The 22990-nt window shown below is 55.2% G+C and overlaps 5 protein-coding genes across 5 annotated transcripts; 2 read left to right on the top strand and 3 right to left on the bottom strand.

Moving 5' to 3' along the window:
• Window positions 1–432: 432 nt before the first annotated feature.
• GGS23DRAFT_614384 (uncharacterized protein) lies at window positions 433–4175 on the bottom strand (the record flags this gene model as incomplete). Its single annotated transcript, XM_051520646.1, has 3 exons — window positions 2785–4175; window positions 508–2724; window positions 433–444 (listed from the first exon to the last, which is right to left on the bottom strand). The coding sequence occupies exons 1-3, from the start codon at window positions 3448–3450 to the stop codon at window positions 433–435; spliced, it is 2895 nt and encodes a 964-aa protein (XP_051368632.1). The 5' UTR covers window positions 3451–4175.
• A 1886-nt stretch (window positions 4176–6061) lies between these two features.
• GGS23DRAFT_254140 (uncharacterized protein) lies at window positions 6062–7312 on the top strand. The gene is made up of 4 exons (XM_051512288.1): window positions 6062–6224; window positions 6334–6590; window positions 6651–6834; window positions 7278–7312. Exons 1-2 carry the CDS (start codon window positions 6172–6174, stop codon window positions 6587–6589), a joined length of 309 nt encoding a protein of 102 aa, XP_051368631.1. The 5' UTR covers window positions 6062–6171; the 3' UTR covers window position 6590; window positions 6651–6834; window positions 7278–7312.
• A 257-nt stretch (window positions 7313–7569) lies between these two features.
• On the bottom strand, window positions 7570–10151 carry GGS23DRAFT_614380 (uncharacterized protein; the record flags this gene model as incomplete). Its single annotated transcript, XM_051520645.1, has 6 exons — window positions 9754–10151; window positions 9101–9658; window positions 8830–8970; window positions 8160–8719; window positions 7718–7982; window positions 7570–7647 (listed from the first exon to the last, which is right to left on the bottom strand). The coding sequence occupies exons 1-6, from the start codon at window positions 9811–9813 to the stop codon at window positions 7570–7572; spliced, it is 1662 nt and encodes a 553-aa protein (XP_051368630.1). The 5' UTR covers window positions 9814–10151.
• A 4462-nt stretch (window positions 10152–14613) lies between these two features.
• On the bottom strand, window positions 14614–18799 carry GGS23DRAFT_254082 (uncharacterized protein). The gene is made up of 3 exons (XM_051512287.1): window positions 18084–18799; window positions 15927–18013; window positions 14614–15868 (listed from the first exon to the last, which is right to left on the bottom strand). Exons 1-3 carry the CDS (start codon window positions 18674–18676, stop codon window positions 14766–14768), a joined length of 3783 nt encoding a protein of 1260 aa, XP_051368629.1. The 5' UTR covers window positions 18677–18799; the 3' UTR covers window positions 14614–14765.
• Window positions 18800–20720: 1921 nt separating this feature from the next.
• GGS23DRAFT_614378 (cysteine proteinase) lies at window positions 20721–22986 on the top strand (the record flags this gene model as incomplete). The annotated part of the gene is made up of 6 exons (XM_051520644.1): window positions 20721–21038; window positions 21118–21212; window positions 21279–21387; window positions 21453–21634; window positions 21729–21943; window positions 22064–22986. 6 exons carry the CDS (start codon window positions 20721–20723, stop codon window positions 22579–22581), a joined length of 1437 nt encoding a protein of 478 aa, XP_051368628.1. The 3' UTR covers window positions 22582–22986.
• Window positions 22987–22990: the final 4 nt, after the last annotated feature.

Genomic DNA, 22990 nt, shown 5'->3' with positions numbered 1-22990 from the left:
CCATCAGAGAGGCTACGTCGAGTTGGCACGAGATGCCCCATCTCTCTGCTTTCTAGCCTTTCGTCGTTAGATAAGGTGTTATTACTAAGACCGTATCCGGCCGGCCTCGCAAGGTCGACCTGGGGCCACCATCCGCCCACTCGTTACTGTCGCTCTAGGGGCCCCAATGCCGGCTTATATACGTACACGACGATAATGTTGGGAGGCTACCTGGCTAGCTGAGCTATCACTCCTCTCTAGTCACGCCGCGATTCAGAGGGCCTAGTCGTCTCGACAGCTTCGGAGCCTTACTGATGACGCTTTCATGTCTTTGCTTAGTCGCGTTTTCCCTCTTCTTTTTTTCTTTCGGTTTTTACTAGTAAACACGCGGGAAGCTAAATATCTACCTTCTATACAGCTATCGCTTCGAGTCGCAGTAGCAAGGACGGCTTTTTACTGAACAACCTAGAGGGAAAAGAATGAGCACGGGCTAGATATCCGGATATCGCTTGGGGGGTTTCAACTTACCTTTTCTCGCATCGTTCCCATCCATTGGCCGAAACTCATCCCCTGGTCCGCCCGGTCCTCGACCAGCAGTGTCTGTGCCCATAGCTTCAGGCTTGGCTCGCCATCCTCTCGCACGATATATAGATGCGGTATAATGATGCTCCCAACGCCACGGGACAGGTGGTCCCGGCTCTTCTGGATAACCGCTCGTACCCGCTCGTTGAAGTCGTTGCTTAATTCCGGAAGCGACCCCTTGCCGACACGGAGCTGAGTGCGATCCTCCACTCCAAATACATCCGCCAGGAGTTGGGGTACGGCGTCGCGACCGACCCACAAGAATTGCGTCTGGCCATCATCGATCAGGTACAAGCCGTAGGATACGAATCGCTCCGAAGACAGGTTCAGGGGCGGTGGCAGGACAATCTGGCTCGTCTCCGGGTCAGGAACGCCGGCGTTGTCGGGCATATCATGCAACGAGTAAAGTCGGGGGTATATATATTGCATTAAGAGGGGTAGCGGTAAAGTAGAAAGCTGGCATAGAGCCGCGGATCGGAGATCCGACGGGATCTGGGCTGACTTTCGGAGGCCGATATGCTTGATCAACCCTAAGAAGAGTATGGGTAGCCCGCGCAGATTGGCCGGGAACTGCAGGCCGCCACCGCCCATGCTCCCACCTCCGAGTTCCTTCTTGAAGGTCTGCAGAAGCTCGGTCAGCTTGCTCTGTAGGGCGTCACGAGCGGCGTCTAGGCCGCTCCCCAGGGCTCTCTCGACAGCCTTATGAGTAAAGTACGTCGTGATGGCACACTGGTCCGCAGAAGCATATATGTCAGCAAGGTTAGTGGTTGTGGGAATCGACAAGGTCATGACACGGATGCGCCGTTCTCCGTTGCACGTAGTGTAGAGGACGCCAGCCTGCAAACAAATGTAGTTCTTCTGCAGTGTCTCGTCGATAGCCACCTCCACCACGTAGCATTGGTCGCGGGGGAACGCCGGGAACGCGCAGAGATCCGAAGACCTGTTGAAGAAGTTGCCGTAGAATGTGCTCATGCGCAAGCCGGTGGTGGCCCGCACTCTGAGGACGGCCTCCAGACCAATCTCGGAGGACAGGTAGTCGCTGAATTCTGACGCGAATTTGACAGCGTCTTCGGCACGGCCCGCATTCCATCCCGGATAAAACCACGTCTGGCCACCGGTGTATCGAGGGAGGTTGCTTAGTGAGGCGACGTCTTGGTACTGTGACGAGAAAAGGAACATGTCGATAGAGACCTGGTTTTTTGAGCATTCCACCGCGAACGACTTGTAGAAGCTGTTCGCCGTCTGGAGGAGGCTGCTTTCCTTGGAAGTACCGAGAAGCTTCTTATCTTCTCTCATTTCCAACTTCCCTACCCCCATGTTCGGCAGTGAAGCACTGAGAACGACCAACTTTCCGCCCAATGGTGAGATGAGTTTGTGGCCAGCTCTCAGGGCTGACCCCATGCACGAACCATTGCTCTGGTTGTTCTGGAACATGTCGGGAAGCTTCGTCAGGAAGTTTTCGATGGTGTTCCGACTTTCGATCAGGGGGACCAGGAGATCGTGAGGGACGGGAAGGAACGGCTCGTCTAGATCACTAACGACGAGCATGCCCGTCTCGGCGTTCTCTTCGTGGTCTTTGGGGATCGAAAAATAGGACAGGCTTGAGTCAACGGCGATGAAGCCAAGTCGGGTCCGTCGGTCGGCATTCGGTATCCGATTTAAGCTATCCAGAATGGTCCGCGCACTAGTAGCGAGGAGACCGGTAGAAACAGCGGCATAGCTGACATCGAAAAGGAACAGGTATACGAGCGGCTGCGGGGGACGAACCATATACTCCTGGGGAGCCACGAATTCGACGACGGCGTGGTTCAGCTCGTGCCTGTCCCATCGGTTGACGCTCTTCTGAGCGGCCGCATCCCAGTCGAAGGCCTGCGGCACGTCATTGGTAAGGTTGCACATATTACATCGCCACCTGTGACCCTGATCTAGGAAGATCACGTAGGGGTTGATATACGTTCTACACCTTCGGCATCTGGCTATAACTTGATCTTGGACAACCGGCACGGGGTCATCGATATCGTGAAGCGCGGCGTACGGCTGGATAATGAGGGCAAATGGCAACTTGGACTTCTTCAACAAGGCGTGGGTGGTGGGAACCGCATTCAACGTCGATCGGATATACTTGGGAGGGCAGTTCGCGTCGGGAGACTGGGTGACGCTGGCCTGATGATGAGACAAAGTGTATTAGCCCCAACTCGGCAGCGTAAAACGCGGGGAACTCACATTCGGCGGCAGTATGCAAGGGGGAGGAGGCAAATCGAGTTCTGAGACGTTGAAGGGCTGGTTGAGTAGATCGGTGGGATAGAGCTGGTTCAGGGCAAGACGGGCTGGCTGGCCGGGCTGCTGAGCACCAGGCTGGGGGCCGGGGACGGAGCCGGGGCCCATGTTCATGCCGGCCATGCCCTGGGTGATCCCAGCGACGCCGGGAGGTGGATTCCCGGGTCCGGGTTGGTAATATGGCTCCGGGGACTGGTACCCTCCTACGCCCGGCTGCGCAGCAAGTCCTGGTTGGGGAGCGCCGTACGGTGAGGGTACGGGTGCGACCCCCGGAGAGGCGTAGCCAGGCTGCTGAAAATCCCGTCCGGGATACGCGCCGTAACCCGGGGAAAGTTGTGGCGCCGCAGGGCCTCCGAAGTTGGTCGGGGACGTGACGCCGGGATTGGGCCCGGGGATGCCGGGGGTAGGGGCGGCATTCGCGCCGGCTCCGAACTCGAATGCTTGGGTAGCATAGCCTCTCTTCTTCTTCTTGCCGGCCTCCTGATGCGACGTGGCTTGAGGCGGCGGTGACGTCGGTCCGTCGTACGCGGTAGGCGGCTGGTCGGAGTAGGGCGCCTCCTGGCCGTACTGCTGTGGAGGGTACTGGCCGTAGCCATCGTTGGGGGCAGCCATGTTGGCGCGATTGTCCTCCTCCTAGTATAGGTATACGGCTCGTCCTTTTTCCCGAGGCGCGAATAATTCTAGCGGGCGTTGATGAACTATTTGACAGGCTCGCTGCGGCTCGCGGCGTCAAGATAATTCCCGCCTTCGCCTTGACTTGAGTCGTATCGAGTCGAGGGGAGTCGAGATAAGGGGATTGTACGGTGATAAGTAAGACGATAAAGTGGTAGGATGCCGTTGGAGCTTCTCAACTTATAGCCACGATGCAGGATTGGGATGCCCGGCGGAGGCCACGTTTTAAGAAGTGGGCGGTGACTCGGTAGAGGGGAGGAAGAGATAGCGATGACGGACGTCGACTGGGAAAAGGTTGAGACCGAGAGCAGAGGCAGAGAGAGAGAGAGGTACGGTAAGTCGCCGAGTGGTAGGTACGTCAGTCGTCAGATGTTTCGCGAGGTAGTCCGTTGTGCCTCTTTTTTTTTGGCCTCTTTTACCGTCGAGCACGATGTCCGATGTTCCCAAATTCAGCCAAGTTGTCAATTTCACAAGCCGCATGACGCTGTTGATTCGACCAGCCTGTAGCGATTTGGTGGGCAGCTTGGCCAGGGGGAGGGCTGCCCACAGGCGGGCAATTCAGCCAGCATTTCCTCCACCGACCGTAGCTTTGGGTTACTTCAGGTACCTCGCTACCTAAGGTGGTAACCACAGGTACCTACAGGTAGGTAGCTACAGGCAGGGTTGCAAAAAAAAAGTTTTTGGCCCGAACTTAACTTAACTCAAGCAATTTCGAACTTGACTTAAATTTAACTTGAAAAAATGTTTCTAAAAAACTTAACTTAAACTTTTTTTAAGAAAAACTTAAATTTTAATAATTTTATTAAAAAAATTATCTTCTAGTACTAATTATAATTTAAATTTTTATCATTATTCATATAAAATATTTACTTTATTTTCATTATATATTTTTATATTTTCATTTTTATATTTATATATTTATATTATAATATTTTTATTCTTTTATTTTAATATTATATGTTTATATTATATTTTTACATTACATTTTAGTAATTTAATATAAGTAAAGTAGTATTAAAAGAATCTAATATTAACATCATAAAGAAAATAAATTTTATAAAAGAAACTTAAATTTAAAAACTTAATATTAGAAGTTTATAATTAAAAATCTATTTATAAAACTTTATATTAAAAATATATATGTTTTAAAAGAGATCCTTTAATTAATTAATAATAATAATAATAATAAATTTATTTTTGAAGTTTTCATAGAAATATATAAAGGTATAAAAGTATAAAATGTATTTTATATATAAATTTATATATATTTCTAGTATAAAAAACTTAAAAAAACTTAAACTTAAACTTAACTTAAACTAAAAAAAATCTTAACTTAACTTGACTTAACTTAAAAACTTAAACTTTTTTTACAGCCCTGCTTACAGGTATCTTTACTTAAAGTAACCAAGGGTTTACGTACGCAAGAAATTCCATCAACAGGATGCAAGTCACCTGACGGAACTAACGAAACTGCACCTACGTATTATACTCGTAATGCAACACATAAAGATTGCTGCGAAGCACTGCATAAGAGGTGATAAGGCGATAAGCCTTAGGTAAGAGGTAGGTACCGAGGTAGATGCCCCTCCAGATCCCCCAGCCGCGTTCCATCCGCCCATCGCTTTTGTCCCATCCCATTATCTCCACCATCTCCCCCCCCCCCCCCATCTCCGTCTCACCTTTGATCCATTCCATTTATAACCATTCCTCCTCTAAGCCTCTCATCCCCGTACGCCTACCCCCGTTTTCGTAAGCAGTCAATCCAGATCGATCGAGCCACACCCACTCGCCGTGCCGAACTTCCAGCTGGGCCCTCAGTTTGTCAACCCTCAAGCCCGAATCGGGCAGGTTTTAGCCCCCTTCCTTACCCCCTCCCCCCCTTTTCACTCTCGATACCATGTCGAGCTGAAGCTGTCTGGTCCTACCTTGGAAATCTACAGTTCGATGCTACGGTAGGAAGAAGCACGGGGCGACGAGCGAGAGGAGAGAGAGTTCGTCGTACGCGGCCCTACCCGCCCTACTTATCCCACCCGCATTCTACCCGTATCGTGTTCGTGCCTCCATGTAGCCATACCACTGCAAACAGTATCTGTGTATCATCGAGTGACAGCAATCAAGACCTCAAACCGCCCCCATCATATACACATATAACAAACCCCCTTCCCCCCTCGTTGTGATGCCTGTCCACAGCAGAGCCCAACATACTTAGGCATATCATATACCTCCCACTTCTTCTCTCCTTGCCCTATCCGGGACCTGGGTGCCCGTGTTCAATGGTGGTACAACCATTTAAAATATACCGTCGTCGTCGCGGCTACGGACTAACCAATCTAGCAAAATCCTCGGAATCACGTATGCGTCTACCTTTCTCGACCAACCCAACCGCCTGCCCCCCCACCTACTCCCTTGCCCACCTAGTTGGTCTTTCCTCGCTACCTTAAACTTCCCCTGTACCGTGCCACCTACCGAATAGTCAACAAAGACCGATACAGGTTATACACTCTGCGCAAGGTGTCCCCCGGGTGGAGACAATAGGAAACAGCACCTGCGCATTTCCACGGTACCCTCTTTCGAAGATCACCATCCGCCGTTCCCTCTCCTCGACAAACGCCAAGCATACCCGACTGGAGAGTCCAGCCAGCAGCGAGCTCGAGGGCAGCCATGGCCTGGGGAGGAAAATCCGCCCGTGTCGAGGTGAAGGCCTCCGTCTTTAGGTGCGCGAAATAGAAGCCCGCTCACCCCCCAGTCACATGCACGGGTATACATCCACTCATGCGCGCGCTATCTGCAACTAACAATCGAACCCGCGTCATCCTATCACAGACAGCTACTACCGCTATTCATCCTGTTCGCCGTCTTAGGCGGCGTCGCCTTCGTCGTCTACCAGATCTACCTCAGCGTGACCAAGATCCGCGACAACGCGGAGCGAAGCATGGCCAAGAAGAACATGATGTGGACCAAGGACGGTCTCAAGGTTGGCGTACAGCACGTTGAGCAGGAGAAATACATCGACGCGACGCAGAATTGGGTCGTCAAGGCCTGGAATATGGGGAACCCCCCGCCCGTCAAGAGAAAATAATGTGTGAAGTCCTAAAGGCGCCGGAGGGTTAAGAAGGAAGGGTGACACGGGTTGCTCGCAGGATCAAGATCGGTATACACGACGCTTTCAACGAGATTTCGGGGTTCTAGGGACGTCTTGAGTCGTCGTATCCTACGCTAACCCGCACGCCGCGATCGAGCTATCGGCCAGACAACGCGGTGGGATTTAATACGCTCGCTTCCCACGCACGGCGTATTGGACATGCGAAGGGAGGACGGTTTGTGGTATATACCCTTGGTTTTTTATCAGATGGTTGTGTTTACGAGTGATTGCAAAGACGAGTGTGGCTCTTTCGGTGTTGAGATATCACGGCTACATCTTGTACCAACAGAACGCGCGTCCACCTCTGATCCAGTCCGCTTCGTTTCCACGCCCCCTCTGTGAAGCTACGTCATCCTACATCCTCGAGTTATACCCGGCGAATACTTGAACCCAAAGACACATGATGCTGCCCGAAAGACCTTGGAATGCTGTGGGTGTCACATACTACCACAGAACTCGGGTGAGGATAGTACACGGCGATCTGTACACGCTTTCGATTTATCCGAGCGATATCTCCACCTATAAACTTCCTTTCAGGCCCTTGTTCTCACTCGTCTGATCCTCTCGAATATTTGATGCTAGGATCGTTCTAAGTACAGTGAGGCTAATAAGGAGGAGAATCCAGACGCAAAGCATAGAGCGCAAAAAAAAAAAAAAAACGGTCTAAAATCTCGGGCAAAGGCTCTTCTGGGATCCAACTCGGTCTACCCTCACCTTCTCCGAACCTGCAAAGAGGGTTTTACCCCTTGTCGGTGAGGTCATAAGTATACACATGGTGTAAGGTTCTTCAAACCCCCATGGTTCTTCCGTACGCGGGTACCATGCCAGAGCTCGTCCCCATCAAAAGAGGGGCAGAAAATCAAGCGTCCGCCCTCGGATCTAGAAAGAGGGGGGCATATGGTCTCGCATCGCCATCACTATAGTATTTGATGGTTGGGGAAGGATATGCGGCGGTAGGACTGGCGTAAACGATGGTGTCTTTCGGTGCTGTTGCACTGGCGCCGTTTTTATGTAGTCCTTGGTCGCTGCGGTAACACCGCCGCCGCTACTATGAGATGTGGTAACCCAGTCCTGGCGGATCAACATGCTCGGCACGCGGATCTGTAGGTTCTGCAGGATATGCGCATATCGGACGCCGAGCGCGTCGCTGATATATGTTAGCCGCCCGCGGATCCACGCCCGTTGGGCGTCCGTCGTGTAGTCCTGGCTAGTCAAGTTCGCCAGCGGCCACGTCAGAAAGTAGCCCGCCAGCGCCTTCACGCCACCATCCACCCCCTCCTCCCCCTCCTCCTCTTCCTCCTCTTCTTCCTCCCCCCCCGCGGCCGTCACCCTGCACGCGAGAGTCGGGCCACCGACGGCCTCAGCACTATCTTCGACAGCCATGGCAGTAGCTTTGGCGGCCGTGGAATCAACGGCGTAGGATGCGGAGTAAGTAGGAGGGGTAGTAGAAGACAACGCGGAAAACGAGGGGGGCCGATGGAGGTCGTGTCCCCGGCGCGGTCGCCACCCTAGATGGTACGGCACGGAGGCGATAACGTCGGCGATTGTCTCGACGCAGACGCGAGCAGCGGTTGCGTACTCGGGAGTAGTGCGGTAATCAACGGGGGCGCAGGCCCATGCGGCGCAGCGGACTACGATAGCGGCGAGTACGAGTCGCGCCGTGCGCGCCATGTTCCAGACACCGGCGGTGTAGAAGTCGCGGTAGGCGTCGACGCGACCGGGGAAGACCTCAGCGCGCGCGTAGTCCTCGGCGGCGGCTCCCCCGGCGCGCCGGTCGACCCAGGCCACGGTGCGTGGCAGCCACCCAGCCGGCACGCCGCGCATCCAGGCGACGGCGTCACGGTCGAGGTCCTGAGCCCGCCGCGCGAGCTCGAGCACCGCCTCGACTCGAGCTGGCGTGCGCGGGGCCGGCGGGCCTGCCATCAGACGCGCCAGCTCGGCGCGCAACTCGCAGGTCTTGATCAGCAGTTGGTGGCACTTCGCCGCGGTGCGGTTGCGCGCCGCGTCATTGATCCACCATTCCGCGCCCATGATGGGCGCCGTGCCCGACGTGAGGCAGTGAACGATCTAGCCGGGAAGTCAGACGGGTCGGGAGGCGGTTGTCCAATATTTAGAATGGAGGAGAACAGGGAGGAAAGGGATGAGTAGAATCAGGAAAATGGATGCGGAAGACTGACCATCTGAGTGCGGACTGCGATGAAGAGCTGCAAACCGACCTTCGTCTTCAGCTGCTTCCTGCCCCTCGCCTTGACGAGCTGGATGGCGCCCTCGGTGTGCGAGCCCCAGTGCATCATGCGGAGCTGCTTGGCCGAGATAGTCTATGAGGAGGGTCAGTTGGTCAGTCTAAAGCTTCCTCGCCTAACCAAGCAGGCATACCTCGCTACCGCCACCACGCCGCTTGCGCGTTTACTTGGAGAGAGGAGAAGCCGCTAGCAATAGGATACATACCTCGAACAAGCCTAGAAGCAACACGGCGGCCAGCGTCGAGTCCATAGTCTGCGTTGCGGGATCTCTAAGCGCGGCATTGGTCTCCTTGAGCGCCCTGGTGTACTCATGCAGCGCCCGCTCCGATAGCGTGCTGCTAGCGCCCCTGCGGTTGTGTAGGAAGGCCATAGAGCACGCGTTGAAGGCGTACTGCAGGTGGTCGCGCGGTTCCTGCAGTAGCAGTGGCATCGTGAAGTCCATAAAGCCCCGCGTGCCCTCCTGGTGGGGCACGAGGACGAAGTTGGCGACGAAGTGGCAGCGAGCCTGATGTTCCACCGGCACGTTCAGCGCGGGGACGACGGCCTGCGGTCGAGGCGACGGCGGTGAGCTGAGGCTACCTCGGTGAGCAACCTCCTGCGACCTGGCCGCCTTCTGCGTCAGCGACTTCGCGCTCGCCTTCCGTGCCCTACGTTCGGTGGCCTGCGTCTCGTTACGGAAGACCAGGTCGAACTCGTCCCGATACCCGGGGCAGATCCTGCGCGATTTGGCGCACTGGTTGCACTTAGGCTTCGTCTCGTCACACTGCTTGACTGGTAAGACGGGCGGCGCTTTGCGGATCCGAGAGTGGGCACAAATAGTAGAAGAGGCCCTAGGCGAGAACCGACGGCAAGACTTACCTTGATTCTCCTCGTCCTGCACATCTGACACCCCCTCGAGGGCTTCCCACAATACACCATCCTCAGAAAAAATCCGAATATGGCGGCGCGTCAAGGCCCGCTTGCAGATCTCGCCTCGTAGCTAGCTATAGCAACCCGTCTAAGCGCCCGATGGACTCATCGAGCGCTTCACGAGCAAGTCGATATTCGCAGAAAGGAGGTCTGTCTCTCTTGTCGTATATTCAGCCAGCTCAGATAAACAGAGCTATCAAGCGCCTTCTACCGCACTGTCTATCTCGGATGGATGAATTCCAGGTGGACGTGAACGCAGGAAACTACGGGCTGAGTCTCTGAATCGATGTTATTGCAGATAGGTTTATAGCCGGGATCCGACGTAGCAGATGTAAGTAGATCGCCAACTCGGGGTTATCGTGGAGTCTCGCTGTGCCACATGTTGCAACGCGCATTCCCAATATCACTATCACTACGTAGAGAACCAGATATTATATGGTGCCCTCGAGCCGGGCAATGCTACCCGGGTGGTGTGTAAGTACGGTACAGGGGGGATGACAGGACAGGGATAATGACAGGACAGGGGGGCGACAGTGGTGGGGGGAGTGAGGGGCCGCCGATCTGTAGCTGGGTAGCAGTGAAGGCCGGCTCCTCGCCGTTCCCGTGTTTCTGTTTCAGATGTGTCTGTGTCGCAGCCCCCGTCGACGGCGAGCTGTGGCAGGTATCCTGGATTCGTCAATCTGGATAAGGACGAGCTCAGGCAAGAGGTGATTGGGTGATGCCCGGAGCAATCTGCAGTTTCTCGACGCTTGCTTGCGCCCTTCATCATCTGATGACTATTACCGGGGGGTTGTCTACTGCAACGGGGCTACGGGCTACACGCACAGGCAAAGCGGAGAGGTAGAGATAGAGATAGAAACAACACTTGCCTTGTAGGACTGGGACGGGGGGAAGGGGGGGGGGGGGGGGGGGTTACAAGGAAATCGTTACAGGGTCAAATGTAGACGACGCCGGGGGCCAGGACAAGCCAAGGGGGGACGACAACGCTTCACCAGAAGTTGTAGGAGGCTGTGAGGACTCCCAAGGCAAGTGGATGGCTAGTCTCGGGGAAGTTCCTAGTCGCCTCATTGCACAGCCCCGAATAGTCCGAGCAGAAGGTATAGCGGGCACGGGGGTAATACCTGGACACCTAACCCGGTAGGGAACGCAAGCATGAATGATTGCATGGCGGTTGGGCGAGAACACATGTAGTCTCTCCGTGTCCCCTCCCCTGCCGAGAGTTGAATGATAACCTAACGAGCCACCTTTCATGGGTCTGAAGCTGATCGTGGGATGCGCGATGCCGGCTCCAGCCAGTCACCCGCCCCAACAGCCTCGGCCTAAGCCGAGTTAGTTTAGCAACCTGCAGTCCACGGTAGCGAGGCGGTAGCGAGTCATGAGCCGCCCGGGCTCGTGGAGCATATCGACTCCTACAGGGATGTGACGAAGGGGGGGGGGGGGTTGAGGAGCGGGCAGGGTTCTACAAAAGAAGACATATTCCGGCAACGGTCAATACACTCACTACCTAGGTGAGCCGGTGTCGGCCCCAAGTACTCACTACTACGTACAGAGTTGAGGAGACGAGAGCTCCTGGAAGCGGAAAGCCAGCCGTTTTGTCTTCCCGTCAATGGACAGACACCCGGCCTACCTTTGCCAAGCCTTGTCGTGCCAGTCCGGAGATGGCTAGTTTGTGTCCCTCGTCGAAACAATGTCTCCTAATAGGGACTTTCAAGACTCTCTCCGCCTACACATGGTGGGATTGCTACGTAGTGAGACCCCGTATTGTAATGTGTGGGGAAACTCTTGGTCTAGAGCAGGCATTCCAGATAGGTAGGTCCCTCTAATCGGAAATCAGGTCACTCGTATATAGGGCCGAACCACCCCTGACCTTTACAGGCACGATGGCAATTATTTGTTGTAATAGGGCCAAAGCAAGGAGAGCATGCTACGTAGTATCATCCGACAGGGACATGATTATTATTATTTATCTCGTAAAGGTGTGATTCACCCTTCTTCTTTTTCAAAAAAAAAATTCCGATACCTAAATATACGCCTTGCTTTTACACGCAAGATTAGAAGCCTCGTGTAGCCCCGAGGCGCGCTGCTTTTGGCCGAGGTCTATTGCGACGTGTGCACTGGCGTCTCTATTACCTTGTACCAACGCTTCCATATACACGTAGTCACTCCTTGACGAACTTCGTGGGCGAAGGACGCAGCGCCGACAGCCTAAACCCCAGCAATACTAATAGGCACGTCGAGTGAGAGTTGGGTGCTTAGCTCGTGTGTTCGTGTTTTGAACGAGAGGATCCCTTCTAGCAGCGAAAGAAGGAGTGACGTCCTGCGCCTAGATAGGCCGTGACTCGTCAGGAGCGGAAAGACTCGACGATCGGAGGTGACGGAATGGAATACCTAGGCATGTGATAAACAAGGATCCAGTACGATGCCGGACTTCCGATATCGTGATAATGGTAGGTACTGTGTAAACTGGCTAGGAGATACGATAGCCCTGCCTACTGGGTTAGGTAGTTATAAGTTAGACGGGAATCAGGAACAAGCTGTATTGCTCTCGTTGTTACTAGAGGATGATTACGTGAGCTCTTATGCGGTAGCTAGCCCTTGAGGGCCCAGGAGCAACAACAAGAGTCGCCAGCCAACCATTCGAGCCCCCACTAGATATGGTTGCCATGTCGATATCCTTGGCACTTTTTACGCCTGGACCTGATACAGCTCCCCTCTCGGCATGCTACAGGCGTGCCTCCCCCCCCTCTCTCTCGGCGACGAGCTCGCTGGCGTCTTACCGTGGTACTATGAGGGGCGAGGCCAAGGCCAACCTACCTCTAATCTTAGATGTTTCTCTCTCCTGTTGCTGCTGCATGGTTATGGGTCTATTCCGTGGGTTTCCCTGCCTGTGCCACTCGACTCCGAGGAAAGGCTCTCAGTCTCACGGGTTGCAAAGGGGGTGAATGTTATGGGGGTGAGCTCCATCCTAGGGATTCCACCACCGGCGCAGCCTCCATTACGTAACCAGGACTACTCTAGGGGTCGCGAGGCAACCGGCATTTGCTGGTGGCCCCACTGAATAAGGGGAAGGGCCAAGCTTTTCAGAACCAGGTACCTCTGTTTGTTGCCTCAGGCAGCGAGGTGTCGGTACCTCCAGGCAGGTACCCTACGTTAGGCACCTACGCCAAGTGCCGGAAACCTCCCGCATCTCTCGACGTGCCTCGTTCAACGTCCCTCGTTCGACGTCCTTCGTTCAACCTCCACCATCCATCCGTCCGTCCCCATACGGCCAGCCAGCTGCAGGCTTCAGAGACAGCGACGCGCCTACGCATATGTATGCACACACACATATGCACATACATATATGACACATGCATACGCACGCACGCACATACATGACAGATCGACAGGATCCACCCCTGCGCTAGGCGCGGCCTGCCCGGATAAGTCGCCGAGGTCTCGCGCGGCAATGTGACGCGACGGCTTGCCGTGCGCGACGCGACAAAAGCCTCCCTCTTTCTCTTCGCCTACCCCGACAGCCGCGACGCTGACGCCAGCCGGCGCCCGCCAGCCGGCCGGACGTAGAGCAACGGCAACTTGGTATGCAAAGGGCGGCGAGCTTGTCTAGCACACGTCCTCTCCTCCTCAAGCCTGTCCTAACATCTTATTCCCTTCATCCCTTACCGCGCCCGAGCCGCCTTTTTATCCCCACCGTATGTACTGCTCGTCGTCGTGCTTATACCCGGCAGGAGAAGGCGGGAGGAGCCGTCCGGGGGAATCGCCCTCGGGCCGCGCCCCGGGTGCCGGGCGCCGTCCATGCGTATACTAGGCGCGCAGCGTCCCTGCGCGTGCTCATAACTAGTGAGACCGGCCAGCCGCAATACCACAAGGCGCCGTCGCTCGCCCTATTGAATACGCGGGCGGCTGCTCCTAGCAGTATACCAAGGCAATGATATATCGGCGGGCGTGAGAGGCAAGCTCGGGCTACACCGCAGACACGGCGAGAGCCCGCCAGCCAAAGGACGAGGGTGCCCGTTAATCTCGCAGACGCTGAGTCTAAGCCCGAACTAGGCTTGCTCGCCCATCCCAACTTCCTCTCTTCCCCCTCCATAGTAGGAGACTTACCGGGTGACAGTACGTGCCCATCTGCATACCAGTCCACATATCTCTTTCTCCCGTCTATTCTACTATCCTTCCCTCCCTCTCCCTCTCCCTGTAGGGCTGCGCAACGACGACACATCGCCAGAGCTTACTCAGACCGACTCTGGGCTCAAACTCTACCGCCCGGTAACATATTCATGTAGGTGATCCATCATGAAATAGGTCGGTGAGAGGGGTATGAAACATCACTCTCGATCTGACTACGCGGCGGGACACCGACCCGGGACCTACATCCTCGCTGTGCGAGCTCGCCTCTATCTCAGAAAAGAGACGAGGGCGGTTTCGCCTTCTAGAACAACTCCTCCCCCGTCACCACAGCGCACTCGACTATGAAACCCCTTGAGCAGTTTAGTAGCAATATCCGGCCGAAGGTATCCTTACGATACCTACAAGCCAGCGGGCCAGAGGACAATAAGCCACCAGAAGGGGGGAATGCTGGTCTTTCGCAAAGAGTTCTCGAAATTGCCCTACCGGAACGCCGTGCTCATGCTATGCTCGACAAGCTTTACATCTGCTGACAGGCTTACCTCCGCCGCACATTACTCTTAACATCCACGGCCTGCATGCTCTGCCCTGCTCTGCCCTGCCCTTATCCCCTTTCTCGTGCCGAGTTCATTCCTTCATCGTCGCCACCCATCTGACTCCCTCTTTCCGTCAGTCCACGTTTCCTCCTGCCCCGTCAGACTTTGCTAGTACGGCAGGCCAGACCTCGTTTCGTCCCACCTAATCCTCCTACCAACTCATTCGATCCCGTCTCCCGACGATCGGTTGCGCGATCGGGCGCGATTTTACGCGCCCGTCTACTCCGTCGCCCAGCACCACTAGTACTTAAGTGAATTCTTTTCCTTTAATTGGACGCCTTGGGTTGAAAAGGCGCAGTGCTGGTCCTTGATGGCGACGACCTCGTACGTGCCCTCGAGGCTCGCCGTGATAACCTTGCTGTGCTCGTAGCTGATGTCGTGCCGCGTCTCCAGCACCTGGCTCTTCTGCCCCTTGCGCTCGTTCGTGCTGCGCGTGTACGTGAACTCGAACGGCGGCGTGCCCCAGAACTCGAACAGGATTTCCACCTCGCTGCCCTCGTGGATGTCGACCTGGATGACGCGTCCTTTGCTGATCCTGACGCTCGGCAGCGGGTGGATCGTCTTGGTGAGGTTGACAGCTGCGCGGCACTCGCTCCCTTTATCGCTGATGCTAGCAATCGTAAAGTCGCCGGGCATTTCCGCAACGCGTCGAAAGTTCGTGTTGGTCGACTTAGCTTTCATAACCCTGCCGCCGAACTCGTACTGGACTTCGAAGGGAGGTGTGCCCGAGAGCGTGTAGGCGATACGCTCGCCGACGCAGTAATCCTTCCGCTGCTCCAAGGGGTAGATAGACGGAGCCTCGAAGAGTTGGATATGGACCACGGGGCCGCCTGTCTCCGTCTTCTGCTGGCAGCCGCGGGCATCGCGCACCTTGCGGATCCTTATCTGCTGGCCGCCGAGCTTCAGATACTGTCTGGGGATTTGGATGCCGTAGCTGTGGGTCTGGATGTTGGGAACCCTGAAGATCTCGGGCAGGTTTCCGGCGTGGTGCTTGACTTCGACTTCGACGTAGAACGGCGCCATCCCCTCCAGCTTGATGGGGATCGACTCCTCGGAGCCCTCGTCGGACATGCACATCTTGACCGTCTGGCCCGGCTTCACGAACGAGGCGGACGGCTTCGCGTTGACCGTCTGCTCCAGCGTTAGTGGGTCCGACCGTCGCTTGTCGTTGTACAAGTTATCCGATAACCCGGAGAACGTGTAGGTATAGAGCCCGGCCTTGGTAGTCTCGAGAGGGATGGCGGCCTTGCCGAGAGCTGCGTCGAATTCCTTTCGAGCCACCGAGCCCGAGCCCGTCTTGGGCTTGTGCCTGATCTCGTATTCGACGTGGTAGGGAGGCGACCCTAAGACCGCCAGTTAGTACAATCAGCGTGGCAGCGTTGACAGCTCGGGTAGGCTTACCTTGCAGGGAGATTTCGAACCCATCGACATCACCTTCGCAGACGTCCTTCTTGAGGAACTTGTTATCCTTATTCAAGGGCTGGATGGCGTCGCTGGCCACAAATGATAGTTCAGGGCGAGAGAACCACTTCACTTCAAAGGTGTTGTATTGGGTATCCACAATACCAGGGCACTGATCATCCATGACATCGACGATCTCATACGTCCCCTTGTTCTTTGCTTCGATATAGTCGTTGTTGGAGCGTGCGACGCGGACCTTGGTGTCGGAGCTACCGTTTACGTTGCGATACGACACTTTCCACGGTCCTTCTCCTGAGAGCCGCAGGGGAAGCTTGACGACGGCGTCCTCGACGACCGTGGTCGTCCGCTTATTCTCGATGGGACCGAATGCTGCCCGGGGCCGCTGACGCCGCACCAAAATCTTAGTCTCCTCCTTAAGAAATATGCGACATCCCGTCTTGTCCTGGATACTCTTTAGCGCTAGGGTGTATTCGCCACCAGCCGACAGCGCGGAGGTTTTGATGGTAAATGTATCGCTCGTGATACCGACCGCCTTCTCTGCCTTTCTTCTCCCCTCGTGAACCAATTCCCACTCGAGCGTGAAGGGTCCGTCCCCGAGGAGCTTGACATCAAGCTTGATCGGTTGATCTAGACAGGTACTGATGGTATCGGACCCGCGGACGAAGTACGCGGTCGCGGGCGGCTTAACATTCTGCTCTAAATGGTACTCGTCTAACTGCGGCAAAGGGACCGAGTAGATGGAATCCTCGAGCTTGACAAATCGGTAGTCGTAGTGGCCAGCGCTCCTGGGCAGCAAGTCGATTTGTTGTCTCAGTCCCGTGACCGAGATCTTCTCTCGCCGACGCTCGCCGTCGCCAGTAACCTCATAGGTGACGATGAACGGAGGGGTTCCGATCAGGTCCATGTTTACTCGCAATCCGATCGAGTTTCCGGCGCACTTGTCGGGGATCTCCTCGGCCTGGATCGTCAATGTCGGCTCGAGGGGGTTGAGCAGCAGACAGGACGAAGGCTCCTGTATCTCTCCCTCGCAGGACTCGCAAGATACCGATCTTAGCGTGTACAAGCCTGGAGCGCTGATATACGGCTGATCATCTATGCTCTTAGCTGTGAACGAACCGACTTCCACAACATCGCCATGATCGCCGCTCTTAGTCAGCGTATCGATCGGCGAGAAATTCCAGGTCAGAGTGTGAAAGACGCCCTTCGGGGTTCGGCCCGGACGTCCGATCTTAACAGGGAGTGGCCTCGCCTTCCCTTTGGCGATCTTGAGGGGGTGGCGAGAGTCACAGCCGGCGATGGTGGCCCTGGGACGCTCCCTCACAACGAAGTTCTGATATAGGTGCTTCGGTTTGGGCTTCGCGTCAGGGTCTTCAGGCTGCGGGTACTGTATGATGTTGCCGAAAGCGTCGTGTACTTCGTCGATAGAATATTGCCACTCTCCGGCAGCGTTCATCGATTCGTTTAGGCCAACTTCGACCATTTGGGATCTGGCCCACGAGTAATCTTCTTCTCCTACGGGGACTATGCCTGGAGTGCGCTGGGAACCGAGCATAGGGGATGAGAACCCCTCGGGTTGTAGGCTCTGGAAATGGAAGCTGTGGTCTTTTCCATTGATCGTTCGGCTGTAGACAATCTTGAGGGGCGGAGTCCCGTAAACGTCGAGGAATAGATTGGACAGGTCACCTAGACACTTGGTTCCCGACTGGGCGGCGCGGACTCTGGCTCGGGGGCACGGGACGATATAGGTCGGCTCGGTGATCCTCTGAACCTCAAGCTTGTATTCGTCGAGGACCCGGTTCAACTGGTAGACCCCGGGTTTCTTCAGGGCTACGTCGTACCTGTATAACCCCAGATTCCCGTCCTCAATCGACTTGGCAGATTGCTTGGCAATTTCCCTGATCTCCCTCCTGCCGAGCCTCAAGATTTCCTGCGAGTTTGTTTCCAGGTCAAAGCGGATAAGCTCGACGTCGACAGGGACGGTGGCGTTGAAGTATATGGGTACAGCGACCACGTTCACTCCTTGGCCGAGGCAGTAGGGATTTTTTCCGGGGTTGAGAAGAGCAGAGCTAGAAGGATAAGTCAGCATAGTCTATTGGGAACAGGCCCCAGAGGATAGAGGGTGTGGCATGGGCTCACCCCTCAGGAAGGATATTGATGATCTGCTTGCCCCTGATGAGGGAGGAGTTGTGCAGAATGCTCGAGACCTTGACATTGTGCTCGGATATGGCAAGCTCCTTGTCATAAAAGACCTTAGCAATACCGAGGAGCCAGGAAGTCCAAGGGACGGGGATGTTGAACATGAGCACCCAGTTGAGGGCCAAGTGGGCAAAGAAGATGAAGGAGACAGTGGATGTGGAGAGCTCAAGCCACGGGATGCGCAGCGAGGGCAGGGAGAAGAAGAAGGCGAAATCAAAGAGGATCCATTTGAAGAAGAAGTAGAAGGAGCCGCCACTGTCCTCGAGCACCTGTATCCAGTCGTAGAATCTCCATCCCAGCAGGCAAACATAGATGGCGAAGGCGTAGAAGCGTTGGCTCGGGGCATCGATGAGAGTGAGGGGGATCACCGGCTGGCTATTGGTGGTAGCAGGCGGTGCATTCTCGGGAGCGGGGGCGGCAGGCAGTGGGCCTCTGGGTCGGGCATCTTTCGGTGGTGGACGTGGATTCTGTCCTCTGTGGCCTGGCGTTTGCGGGTAACCGCCAGCACCGACTCGCGGGGTCCCGGGATTCATGGCATGCCGTGACGACAGCAACAGCCCATGCGAAAGCGGCGGCGGGAGTATAGGGCCGGTAGGACAACAACTCGTGAGGGCTTGGTGTTGTTAGTCGGCCAAGTTCCGCTGGTTTGGGGTTGGTTGGCCGGTTGATCCGCTGGTCGGTTGATCCGCAGGTCCGTCTAGTTGATTAACGGAGTAGGAAGATGGTAACAGGAGAGAGGGAGACAGGGAGGGAGCGACGGAACAGGACTCTGCACTGGGATGTGGGTGTCTTCGACGAGAGGAATGAGTGGAAGGGAGGATGGCAGACCCGGACAGGCCAGGTATGTTCGGGTGCCCGTTGAGATTGTTGAGACGGGCGCAAAGAGAGGGAGGGGAAGGGAAGGCAGGAGAAGAGGAGGTCGAGTTGTGTGGGTAATATAAACACCTAAGCCGGAAATTTTTATGTGATAGTGATAACAACAAGCGGCTTCACGTCGCGGCGCGTGTCTGTTCGTCTAGACAGCTTTTTTTCCGCCTTGCTGCAGAGCTCTGAGAGGTGGATGTAATCAGCATCCCTGTCTTGCCAGCTGGCAACTGCTGTAGTGCATCACAGATGCAACCCATCTACCACCTCCAGAAGCGGTACTAAGTACTTGACGTACCTAACTGAATGCCACCTGTTAGGGGATTACAAAGACACCCAGTCACCTAACTTTAGGTACGGGATGCCTGAAATCTCTCTGCAGTTAGCATGCCCTAGTATCTTGTACATCTGCTGCCCCCCAAGCTGATGTTTGTTGGAGTTGTGGAGTGTTAAGCAGGCACTCAGGTAAGTAGGTACCTACCTAAAAGTGTCATTTCAGATTCCATCCAGTCAAGGAGGCACCAGTTAGGATGCTCTAGTCTTCCGCTCATAAGACCGACTGTACTGTACCTACCTTGGGTACCTAAGGCAGGTAGCAAAGGTGATATTATAATGTGTACATCTATGTATAAAGCAGATGTGCAAATCGTAACACCTGCCCGTCTTTACTAATATCGACATAGCTAAATATAAAAATCAAATATTTATTATTTAACATTTAACTGCTTTCTTTTATAGAGAGAAAAGTAGAAACATTTTACTTAAAGGTTCATAATATAATATATAATCTATTTATAATATATTTATTTATTTAATGAATTAAATATTTAAAAAAAAAATGACAGATATATATTAAAATCATTACATATATTTTAAGTAGCTTAAATTTATATTAAAAAACTAATTAGTAAAAATAAAAAGCCTATAATACTTTAACCTTAGTTGATATTTATATATTTCTATTTTTCTTTTTATAATATAAATTTAGCTCAAAAAGAATATAGCTAATTAATAGAATGGCTAGTTATAAGGCTTGTTCGTAATGGAGACTAATATATAACTTTTATTATTATTGTTTGCAAAGTATCTATTCTACTTAACTATCAAGGAAGCCTTGTTGAGAGCTCTTTGATTTTGAGTAAAGTATTCTCCCAATCTCGTCTTGCATAGGTTTTCTCTTCTTATTAGGAAAAAAAAAAGCATCTCTTTGAACAAGCTGAAAGAAGATCTGCTAACGAAACTAGATACGTGATGAGGCTATATAAAAGTCACGTTAGGTCAACTAGCACCTCTAATTCCCGTCTTGTTACTATCTTGGGAAGCTCAACTTGTGATCCTTAACCCTAGGACTCTTAACAATAACCGATCATCAAGCATTCCAGTACATATTCCTCCTATTAAAAGGGGAAAAAACCCAAAAGATCTCTGAGAAACCAGACGAAGAAATGCCTCTAACTTAAAGTTCTCGCGGTTAAAGGGAAAGCAGAAAGCTACTCTTCTCTGTTGCCCCTCCCTTCCTTACTCCGGCACAGCAACCACCCTTAGCAACTCACATCGCCGTCCTCTCTTCACCCCTTTTCGTTGCGCCTCTCCCTTTACATCACATCGTGTCCCATCGCATCTTTGTCTGTTCGGCGCATGCTGCCTATTTAGCAGACTTAATGTGCATGCGTGCGTGACTCGGTTCGGGCACAGACCTGCTTCGTTGCCGTGATGGAGTCACCTAACGAAGGCGTGGTGCTACCTGTGTCTCCCGTCTCCATCGACACCACCCGGGCTACTCCTACTCGTCGTTCCGCCCGGGCCAAGAAGGCTCCGGCCAAGTACGACGAGGAGTATGTCATTCCTGCCAACGATACACGGAGCCAGCCCACCCCGCAGGCAACCCGCTCCAAGCGTAAGGCTGCGCAGACTGCCGACCAGAGCCTCGTACAGGAAGACGCCGGCCAGCTCCTGGAGGAAATCCTGGCCCAGATGTCCCCGGACGAGCGCAAGGAGTACGGCGGCTGGGTCGAACTCGAGTCAGAGCCGGTAAGTCGAATGCCTACTGAGAGGAGAGAGAGAGAGAGAGAGAGAAGCTTCCGCCGTTATAGCTGACGCTCCTACGCAGGGGTTCTTTAACGTGATGCTACGAGATCTTGGTGCTGAGGATTTCAAAGTCCAGGAGGTGTATAGTTTAGATGCCGATACCTTGGAGCTTTTATCGTAAGGCCCCGCAGGCAATCACCCTGCTCCCAGCGCGATGCGGTTCCGCCGGCTGACGGGAGGCAGGAAGCCGGTCTACGGCCTGGTATTCCTATTCGAGTACGAGGACACCAACGAGCCGGGGGACGAGGAAACCCGCCAGGACGGCCCGCCCGGCCTCTGGTTTGCGAACCAGGTACGGCCCGCTCTCGGCACCGATAGAATCCCGCTCGGGCGCGCATGTGCTGACGGGGCCTACAGACGACCGCCAATGCCTGCGCCACCGTCGCGCTGATGAACATCGTCATGAACGCCCCGGGCGCCAGCTTCGGCCGGCAGCTGCAAGAGTTCAAGGACTCGACCGCGGCGCTGCCGCCGCCCCATCGGGGCCATCTCCTCAACACGAACGACTTCATCCGCAGCATCCACAACTCCGTCGCGAGGTACGGCCTGAGCTCACTCCACCCCTCCCTTCTCCCTGCCCCGCTGGCGACGTTCCTTCTAACGACGCATGCTTTTTCTCTCCTCGACATCTAGGCGCATCGACCTCATCGCCGAGGACCTCTCCCTCGACAACAAGTTCGAGGAGTCGCTCAAGAGGACGAAGAAGAAGAGCAGGGGGCGCAAGAACCCGGCGCGCCCCGCGCGCAAGCGCTCCAGCCTCGAGACCAACTACCACTACATCGCGTACGTGCCCGTGGACGGCCAGGTGTGGGAGCTCGACGGCTTCCAATGCAAGCCGCTGTGTCTCGGTAGGGCCTTCACCCCTCCCCCCCCCCTCCTTTTCTTCTCCTTCTTCTTCTTCTCTCTACCTACGGCGCTCTGTTCTAACACCTCCCCGGGGCGCCCCGCGCGCGCCCGGACTGCCGCAGGAGCCCCCGAGCCCGAGTCCGAGTCATGGCTGGACGCGGCCCGCGCGGCGATCCAGGAGCGCATGATGCGCGGCGCCGACTTCTCGTCGTACAGCCTGCTGGCGGTGTGCCGGTCGCCGGTGCGGGGGCTGGTCGCGGACCTGGCCGCGAACCTCGCCGGCGCGCGCGCGCTCGCCGCGCGGCGCGGTCCCGACCCCGGCCCCGACCCCGCGCCCCCTTGGGACGACGCGGCGCGCCTCGCGCAGTGGGGCCTCACGCGCGAGGCCGTCGCGCGCGCCGCGCCGCCCCCCGCCGCCCTCGCCGACCCCGACCCCGACGCCGCCGCCCGCCGCCTCGCCGCCCAGCGCGACGCCCTCGAGGCCCGGTACGCCGCCGAGCTCGCCGCCGCCGACGAGGCCGCCGAGGCCGCGCGCGGCCGCCAGCGCGACTACACCCCCGCGATCCACCAGTGGGTGCGCGCGCTCGCCCAGAAGGGCGCCCTCCGCGCGCTCATCCAGGAGATAGAGCAGGAGGGCTGATCTGTGTCGCTCCCGGGGCGGGACGAGCTGTGTCTCCGTCCCCGGGGGGCGGGCGCGAAGGGGGGGCGTTTACCTGTCTCTGCGCGGCCGCGACCCGAGAGGCTTGTTTCTCGCCTAGTATTGGCGGCGATTATTACGGTGGTAGGGAACAGGGAGGGGGGCCGGATAGATACCTAGAGAGAGGAGGGGGGGCGCCGGGAAGTGGGGAGGGATATGCGATGGTTCTGCTAGTAGACCCGACACTCGGCGATAGCTAATTAATGGAAACGCACCCTTCTCGCCCGGCCCGCTCTTGCGTTCTCGCGTATTCGCCTTCAATGTAACTTGTCTCACCCGATACGAGAACAGGAGATGGGAAGAAAGGAGTCGAACAAGGGGGGCCGCGGCATGGGAACGGCTAATAAAAACA

Source organism: Durotheca rogersii, assembly GCF_024521655.1.
Source record: "Durotheca rogersii strain YMJ 92031201 chromosome Unknown GGS23scaffold_27, whole genome shotgun sequence".
NCBI lineage: Eukaryota > Fungi > Ascomycota > Sordariomycetes > Xylariales > Xylariaceae > Durotheca > Durotheca rogersii.
This window is presented reverse-complemented; position numbering and strand designations above follow the sequence as displayed.

Excerpts from the sequence above, each read along its gene's own strand:
- GGS23DRAFT_254082 (XM_051512287.1), bottom strand. The coding sequence starts at position 18,676 with ATGAATCCCGGGACCCCGCGAGTCGGTGCTGGCGGTTACCCGCAAACG. Across the intron at positions 18,014-18,083 it reads ATCAATATCCTTCCTGAGGG|CTCTGCTCTTCTCAACCCCG; the intron begins GTGAGCCCATGC and ends TTATCCTTCTAG. Across the intron at positions 15,869-15,926 it reads GTTCGAAATCTCCCTGCAAG|GGTCGCCTCCCTACCACGTC; the intron begins GTAAGCCTACCC and ends TGGCGGTCTTAG.
- GGS23DRAFT_254140 (XM_051512288.1), top strand. The coding sequence starts at position 6,172 with ATGGCCTGGGGAGGAAAATCCGCCCGTGTCGAGGTGAAGGCCTCCGTC. Across the intron at positions 6,225-6,333 it reads GTGAAGGCCTCCGTCTTTAG|ACAGCTACTACCGCTATTCA; the intron begins GTGCGCGAAATA and ends ATCCTATCACAG.